Below are 9,283 nucleotides of genomic sequence, written 5' to 3'. Positions count from 1 at the left end.
CATTTTTGGCTTCCTGTTTACCATGTTTATTTTAGGCATTTCTAACAAATCTAAACTAGAATAAAACACTGATTTTTCTCTCAAGCTGTCTGTTTTTTCATAGCAAAGATACACTGTATTTGTTAGCCTAGTCTGAAAAACAGACTAGGATAAGTATCGAAAATAAGCAGAAATCCTCCAAAATCTTAATAAGCTAAGAAGGAAGTAAAACCCTGGAAGATTCTATTTAGTGCATGTTCCATTCCATGCAGGCACCATGAATGTTAAAGCAGGAAGCATACTGGTTTTTGTATAGCTCAACCGAATTCATTATCTGGGGCCAAGGTAGAGGAAGGTTACCTAAGTCTCTAAACTAGAATTCTTTTTGCATAATGGATTTACTAACATCTTCTTGTTATGTCTGTCCTGGAGATTAACAGAAGTAATCTTTGTACATGTCTATAGAGCTAGTGAATGTCACATGAATTGCAGATTGTTAAGGATTGTGTCTAAAAGTAGATCAATTAAGCAGCGTCAAAACTTCAGACCTTTCAAGCTTTCCCGGGATAGGGTGAGGTGAAAGCTTTAGCTATAGTCATTGCTTTTCTCAAAAGCCTGGAACCCTGCATATGTGTACATATATTTAAGGATGAAGTAGTATTTATTAAGCAACCAGGAGACTCCTGTAACTGCAGTTGTATCCATTTAATTCCAGACATCAGTCTCGCTGGGTTTTTGCCTCGTAGATACCATGAGGACAAAGAGTTCACATTTCACCCTGTGATGGAAGTGTGAATGCTTGCAACATTCTTTTACCACTGCTGTCAGACACACATGACATTATAAAACACCACACACACACTCACACACACACAAACAGAGTCTCACTACTGCCATCCTTTCTTATTCTCCTGTGCAAGCTAAAATAAACATGGTAGGCAGTAGGCTCTCACTCTGCTTCAGATGCACACACTGAACCGCATCTAAGATGCTCAATAGTATTTAAAGAAATATTGAAAACCGGGGCTTGATATTTTTAATTAATATTTATTTACTTGAAGTGCAGAAGCTTCAGGAGTGTTTAGCATCTACCACTGAGCTTTCTTCCCTGTTCATAAACGTTAAATTACTTACCTACCTACATGCATACATACACATATATCTTGTATCAAAGTATAGTGTCAACAATTAAAGTTTTCTTTCTTCTGAGAGTCTTTTTATAGGGAAAACTGATACAGTTGATGATGATTCACCTCATTCTCCTTCTAGTTCTTCTTCCTCCTACCTCAGATCCTGAAATTAGAAAACATAGTATTGTAGAGTCTAACATTAGAAAACAATTGACAGTTAGGGCTACGCAGAGAAACCCTGTCTTGAAAAACAAAGAGGGGGGTGTGGAAAAACAAAAAAAGAAAAGAAAAGGATCAACAGTCATGGGTAGAAGATGACATGAATTCAGAAATAAGGTGGAAATATACTTATCCTGTATTAAAAAAAATCATCGGGAAGGATTTTAATAAAGGAAATACAAAGCAATTCCACGTACAGATTTCTAGGGCAGACTTGTTTGACCGGCCTGGTCTCAGAGCTGCTAGCCTAAGCCAAGGGGACACAGAGGTGATATAGACAAGGAAAATACCAATTGGAGGCTCAGACTTCCTGAAGAGATCATGTCCTTCAAATTTTAAAGAGAAAACTGTAGGGAGTTCGTACTCCCCAAATTCACTGGGGTTGCTCTTCCATTCATCAACTACTTTCTGCAAACATCTTCCAAAATGTTATTTCCCGTCGGTAAGGAAAGAGTCATAGACAACTGCCTAAAAAGAGTGGCCCTCACCTGGATCCTAATTTGTCAAAGGGTTTCAGGCTCCTGAGAAGTGTGACTCCATGATACTCTATTGTTTCAGGTAAGCCCAAACACTGACTGCGTCCTTGCTGCTGAACTTTCCTTGGTTAATGCCTATCAGTATTTTTATGAGTCATTTAGAGGTGTGGCCAAACTGCAAATATCTGAGGGCTAAGTAAATACCATTAAATCCCAGGAGCACATTGAAACGATTTACTCAGGCTGGATACAGAGGATCTTGGTGCAAATTTCACAGGCTGTGATTAAATCAGAGCTATTTGTCACACTCTCCAAAGCCTCATGAGTAGTCCTTAAAGACAGAGCTAATTCTCTAGGATTTTGTGAACTTGGTTTTGAATTAAAATACCTGCCAAGTCATCATTTGACACTCATTCACCTTGTGGTTTGTCTTAAGTCCTTGAAACTAAAAGGTACAAGGTGTAAGAATATTCTACTTTACCTGAGTTTATATATTAGTTGGTGTCAAACAGCTTCACATTTTTCATTTGATAATTTAATCATCTTCTAGTGACTCAATTTGCACTTATACCTGAAGACACAGATCCAGGTTTGCTTATATACACATGAAAACAACTGTTGAAATTATAACTGTGATCTTAGTTTCTGAAGTACATTAAGCGAGCATAGTGTTCATTTCTGATTGCTTTTTAATATAGTCAAATATTTCTGGCTTGTCTCCATGTTTTATAAATTCCTGTGAAGAAGCTGCTCACATTTTTATTACATTTATGTTCTAAAATGTAGCTTAATCCTTTCTATACTGATTTAGAAATAATACACCTATTAAATAAGCTTTTCTCAAGACAACCTCATACATTTTGGGGGATAATTCTTGAAATGTTATTTTTGATTTCTTGAATTCAATTTTTCAATGCTTAAAAAAGTGGACTTAATGTTATCACACACTGTACAATGATAGTTCTATTTACTGGACAGTGCAGTGGTATGGCTTCTAAATATAATAAGGAGCAGTTGCTAAATATCATTTAATATCTTGAGGTGAAAGTGTTAGAATGCACAGAACTCAGTTCTTAGCTGTACTCCTCACATTGTGCTATTGAATTTAACACAAAAGTGAACCTATCCGTCCTATTTGACTTGATTTCCGTCACCACCTCTTTCATCTTTGTTTCTCTAAGGAAATTATTTCCATCTTCACAGAGAGGTAAAGACATAGAATAGTCACCTTTTCACTTTAGGCTTATTTCACTTACCCTGGTGTTCTCCGTGTTTGTGAAAAAGGCAGACATTTCTTCCTCGGTAAGTCTGGGAAGGCTGTACAGTGGACTTTATGATACAGTGTCCCGGACCCGGGCACATTTTCCTGGTAGGTTCATCATGACTGTGACTGACATCCAGGCTGGCTTGGCTAGTGTGAATACTGCTGCAAGGACTATGATGAGACAGAGACGCGGACCTCCTGACCGCAGATATTTTAGATAAATGTTCAGAGAGGGATCTGTGACTTATATGCTAATTCTAGTTTTACTTTATAAAGACATTTAGCACCGTTTTCCGCAGTTTATATCAACCCCATGCAGCGCGTGCATCCTGTGGAAAATTGTTCTCTTCTTTCCTTTGGTACTAACCTTCTAACACCTGTGAAGTGATGTCTCCCTGGGGCTTTCTTTCGGATGGCTCAAGCGATGAGTGGTATGGAACACTCTTGAGTATCTCCTGTCCGTCCACGTATGTTCTTCTAAGGAAATCTACTCAGGTCTCTTGCCCAGTATGTACTTGGATTGGGTGTATACCACACAGATGGTGCGCCTTCAAGTACAGACCATCGCAATGAAGTGAATCCTGCAACGGAACATTAACTCAGATTTTAAACTTCTGTGACTCGATTGTCACAGAATATCTCCTAAGTACATGGTAAAAATCAGATCTTCCCATCTAGGGAACATTAGAGGTGGTATCTAGACAGACACAAGTATGTTCCCCCTTCATCACTCACCCTGAAAAAGTCCCCTTAGGTCCTACTAAGCAGTGATGCTCTTTTGTAATCGTAGAGGCGTTTCCCGTGACAGTTTTGGTAAGGCAACTGAGTCAGGTCTTACACAAGGGGGAAAAAAGGCACTCAAGGTTCCCTCACAGAGCGCCACCTACCGGGCTAGAGCTCGCAGTGACTTCTAAGCATGGTCTGCTCAGTTTACAGGGAGTGAAAGTCCTTTCTTTTGATGTTCAATCATTTAACTCACTGTGGTCAGGAGAAGTAATCCCCTCGCCGTCCCCGAAACACATACACACATCAAAGTCATTTCACAGCTTAACGAGTTTTCCTGAAAGCAGGGCTGGAAATTGCTCGCCGGTGTGAAGATTTATGAGCCCTGAAGTGTTGGCACGATTGAAAACAGCATTCTTGAAAACAAAACAATAAAGTGAAAATTCTTACAACTATGTTTTGGGAGGGTCCCGGAGAGGAAGGTGCTAGTATGATTCAATATGGAAAGGTCAGATTAATTACTGACTTCAGGACATTAGGGAAACGCGACTGGAAATAATACTCAAAAGATTACACTTCTGGGAGAAGGGAGTAGGTTTCTCCCCTCCGGCTTTAGAAATTTTGCTGCGGGGTAAAAGACAAGATCCGTGCCTTTTTAAAACGGTAACTCTTTGCCTTAAAAGGATGCAGGGATCCTTCATCTGGCAAAACAACTGCTTTGCGCTTGGGTATTTACAGCCTAGCCAAGCCTGCCTGCTTTCCAAGAGGCGCGCGTAGCAAAAACCGTCTGAGCGCGCCCAGCGAGCGTTCAGCGCAAAAGGCAGCAGCGTTAGGGAGCAGTGTCTAGCCTGCGGCAGCGCCATCCCGCGCCGAGGCCAGCCTGTGCTCCGCCCTCCGGCTCCCTGCCACCGGCGGCCGGGCGCTCCCTGGGTGGGGCGGCGGCCGGTGCAGATGCGGCGGGCCACGCGGGGCCGCTGCTGCAGCCGGCTGGGCGGTGCGCCCGGGCAGCCTCCACCGCGCGCCGCGTCGCTGTAATCGGACACCGAGCGCTCGCCCCCGGCGCCCGGCCACTTGCCATTCACTCCGAGGTGCGGGGTTGAGCGACGTGGAGAAGGGCTCCGGGTGCCGCGGCTCTGCCGCCCGGGATTCTTCTACAAAGAAACTCAGCACCGGCCGGCCAGAATCTGACCCTCGGGGCTCTCTAAGTCGTTAAAGGTCTTCTGGGGAAAGGACCCGGGGAACTGAGAATCCGAGACTGGAGCAAGTGGCTGACTGCTCGTGGATCTCTGCCCGTCTCGGTAAGCCGCTCTCAGATTTTTTTCAGCCGTACTCAGTTAACGAAACAGAACTTTTCTGGGTCTGTGTACTGACTTTTTTCTCCGCTGTGCTCAAGTCTGGGCTTTTCCTTAGGAGCCCACGCGGCTCGCGAGGAGAGCGCTCCCAGAGCTGAGGCAGGCTGGAGGTTGTGGCACCTGCCAAGACTATGAGTGGGGTGTTCCAATGCCTTCTAAGGCAAAAGTCGGTGGACAAGGACGTGAAATAATCATTGCGTTCTCCTATTTGAAGACCAGGCACCAGCAATTACATTTAAGTGTGAGGGTTAAAGGGAAGAACTTGTAGAGCACTTGGGTGGGGAGAGGGCATTCGCAGCCCATCCCTAGGAGGGACTGAAGCCAGGGTGCTCTGTTAGACAGATCAGCGCTATCTGATCTAGCACATCATCTAGACAGTATCATTCTTCACGATTTGTGGAGCATGTCTTCTCCAGGAGAGGCATATCTGATTATGTACTGATAATAGCAACATGTAATAATGTACACGTTTCCAGCCTGGTTAATGACCAGCCTAAGGTTAGACGTATTCATAGTATCCCCTCCCCCCTGGCTTTAACTACTGAGCCAACAGATCCCAGGGGTAAACTACTAAGGGAAAGTCACTCATAAAAATCAATTTTCTTCTAAGTTAATTTAGGGATGACAGGGTGAAGAGGTTGTGGAAGCAGGAAGAAACTGTTTCTTTTGAAAATCACCAACACAAACATCTCTGGGCTTTCCTCCATCTGTGCGGTAGAGGCATAGAGTTTCATGTCTAACTCTTGCAGCATATGTGCTACCAAAGGACCGGTTTAGATTTTTGTTTGAGATTGCACGCTCTGCTTTATTGTCTCTTTCCTTCTGTGTCAGTGAAACAGCGCTTTCAGTTCTTAACTGCACTTCCTTACTGAATAGAATCAATAACGTAGTTTCAATTTAAAAAGCCATAGAACATAAGACCAGTAAAGATGCATTTTCAGATTAGACGTGCTTTCATTTTACTTACACACACTTACACTAGATGAGAAGTGATGGGATTGCTTCCATGGTCCTGAGTTCACTTGGCATGATGTAGCCAGTGAGGTTTATTCCAACAGTACCTGGCCTCCCTTTGTATTCAGACATTAGTTAATAGGTTGTATTAATTTTATAGCTACAATTTTCAAGCAAGAATATTGTCTCCTTGATTTATTGTTTGAAATCCTGACAGCCCACTCTCTGGTTGATTTATGTAAAATATGCATCGGTGGATATGAGACTCCCGTGGATTGCTCACCACTAGGTCATTGGTTTCAATCTGGCAGGAGTCCATGCTTGCCTGGTCTGCATCATGTAACCGCTGCCTGGTCATCTTGATGCATTGGCACATAACTGATTGAGGTGATTTACTCATCAGGGACGGAGGACCGGTAGATTTATGTTTGGAAACACTATTTCAGAGGCAATTAATCCAGAAGAGCTAATGAGCATGGAATGAGTGGGTACCCATGAATAGGAATGTGGAGTGTCTCTGCTACTTTATTCATTAGGGACACTTTTTTCAAATTCATCGATACTCTATCCGTATAATGGAATGGATTGTAGGGAGCTCAGTTAATGGGTTTCTTTGGGGGTGAATAAATTAAGTTTTTTTTTGTTTTGTTTTGTTTTTCCTTGATGCTTTCTTCTGCTTTGAAGTCAGCATCAGTTTTACTGGAAGATAAAACAATTTTCTTGTTGCAAAGACTCCCAGAAACAAATAAATCAAAATGTTTCTATTTGAGAAGTAAAGTCACAGCACCTCCTACTGCTTGCTGACTGCAGACGTTAAGCAGGCTTTTTCTGGTTTGCCAAAATGTGCTTTATTTCTGGTTTGCCAAAATGTGAAATGATATTCCAAAAATCCCTTATCTCTCCTTTAAAGGTATTTTCTCTTGGATCTTAATTTCCAAATCAGAAGAAATGGCATTCCAGACGATTTCTGTGTTGGTTGGAGTATTTATTTGTTCTGTTTGTGTGCAAGGATCTTCGCAGCCCCAAGCAAGGGTTTATTTAACATTTGACGGTAAGACATCTGATAATAACTTAAGAAAAATGTTATTGGAAGTCTTGTTTTTTTTTTCTTTCTTATCCAGAAGAAAAATTGACATATCGAAGAGAATATGATATCATTATTTAGTTATTAAAATGTTACCTGGCTACCTTTTGAAATGACACTGTTATTTATGACTGGTTGATGTTTGCACTGGAGGAAACTTTTCTGAAAATGTTTGGAGTGTTTACTACCTTTCCTCCCTTTAAGTTTCTTATGAGTTGAGTGTGTATCTCAGAGAGATAATAAAGAGCTCAAAGTCTTTATTGTCTTAATCTTTTATGTCATCTGGCTGTGCTGGGACACAGCCCCTTCCTGCCAAACTTCAGGGTTAGAAAGGGTTACATGGGTTTAGTCACTATAACTCCAGTGTGTTACAAGTATTAGCTTCAAAACTGGAGTTATTCTAGTTATTTTCCCATTCCAGATATATTTCCCATGGCTGGTATGTTTTTCTAATAAGGGGAAAATGACCTAAAAATATGTGGGATAATGCATTGATATTTATTGTATTAAAATATTGTTTTATCGAGCTTAGACAAGTTTGACAATTTCAAATTTTGATTTATAGAAAAAGCCACAAGGTCTTCTGAAGGTGTGGTTCATGTACACCAAATGTTTTCATGAGGTTAATGTATACTGTGCACATCAATTTTAGATGCGTAGTTGGGTCAGTCATGTAACTGGACAGAAGAAACATGAACTATATGAAAAGCATCATCTTGCTTGCAGGACCATTTATATGTGTGTGTGTGTGTGTATAATGTTTCTAATTTTTTCATGAACTCTTGTCACTGTTTAATGTTTAATGGCTTTTGATAATGAGGATACACCAAGGCCTTTACTTAGGAGTTGCAAATAGCACATTGATAGGCTAATCAGCCATTTCTTTTTAAGTTACTAAGTGCTTCAGCCCAAGGTCACCAGAAGCACCGGAGAAGCCATGTTTAGAGGTTATCCAGTGTGAGCTTCTCATTGCACTCTTAACCTTTGTGCCTGACATTTCCCCTTACACAGTCACGTGGTTTACGTGTGAAAGACGCGAAACAATAGCTGCTTTGAAATGCTTCTTCTTTTCTTGAATCACAAAATCATTTTATAGTTGCTTCCATTTTGTCTCCCAAGTTGAGATTATCAAAGCTAAGAATAAGAAGACAAACAAGCAAACAAAAGAAAACCTCAAAGAAAAGAGTAACGACCAATACTTTTCTTACTGTGTAAGGAGGTGAAACAGCGCACTGGATCAAGTACCTAAGTCTAGTCCCTTGCATCAACACTAACCCAAAGTTTCTATGTAAATGTTTGCAACAAGTGATCAGTCACTTAGGATAATTCAGCAAATCTGTCTTTGAAGGGACAATTACAAGTATGTTTTCTGGGGGAAAAAAATCCCATCTCTTAGAATGAAGCGCCAGTGCTATACAGGAGAGTGGTTCTGTACCATATAGAGTGGAAGTTAGTATGGACTTTTACAGTATTCAATGTCTAGTGTTTAAATGCTTTCAAATCAAAATAGACCACAAAAAATAGGTTGCCCTAATGTGTGACTTATGTAGACTGTGGCATGATAAAACAATCTCCCTGTAAGTAGTTTCTGATATTTGTTCTTTCCACAATTATTAGGCCTCAGCAGTTGGAATAGAGTATCACTTACCAAAGAGCCATCTCTCTAACTCCAATACTGATTTAACAATGTATACCTATGAAAGGGCATAGGAGGAGAAGAAGGTGGGTGGGGGGGTCCTGGAGAGACAAGGGAGGGGGCTGCAGCAAAGATACAAAGTGAATAAACTGTAATAAATAAACATATAAATAATTTTTTAAAAGAAAAAAAGACAATGTATACCTACAATAAGAACCTAAATTCTTAATTTTTAACTTAACAAAAAATGTTTCCATAATAAAGTAATATGTATTAAAGAGTATGTTACAGAAATCACTTGAGAAAAAAATAGTTAAAATGTATGTTTCAATAATTAATTTAAGATCATATTCTTAAGATAGTTTACCATTTACCTGAGTAAAATGCATAAACTTCTTATTATTTAAGATTTTCATTACTTTATAATAACTTTATTTTAGAATAATGCAGAACAAGTTAAAAAGTT

General features: G+C 40.4%; 1 protein-coding gene across 1 annotated transcript in view; it reads left to right on the top strand.

Moving 5' to 3' along the window:
- Positions 1 to 4,574: 4,574 nt before the first annotated feature.
- Sema3c (semaphorin 3C) overlaps positions 4,575 to 9,283 on the top strand; it is a 166,509-nt gene continuing 161,800 nt past the window's right edge. Inside the window, exons 1-2 of the mRNA XM_060374046.1 lie at positions 4,575 to 5,089; positions 7,008 to 7,148. Coding sequence (XP_060230029.1) covers positions 7,046 to 7,148 — 103 coding nt within the window. The 5' untranslated portion in view covers positions 4,575 to 5,089; positions 7,008 to 7,045. The remainder of the gene's footprint in view (positions 5,090 to 7,007; positions 7,149 to 9,283) is intronic.

Source organism: Meriones unguiculatus, chromosome 21 (genome assembly GCF_030254825.1).
Source record: "Meriones unguiculatus strain TT.TT164.6M chromosome 21, Bangor_MerUng_6.1, whole genome shotgun sequence".
In the NCBI taxonomy this organism is placed as follows: Eukaryota; Metazoa; Chordata; class Mammalia; order Rodentia; family Muridae; genus Meriones; species Meriones unguiculatus.
The sequence above is the reverse complement of the archived record's forward strand: the minus strand, read 5'-3'. Positions and strand labels throughout refer to the sequence as shown.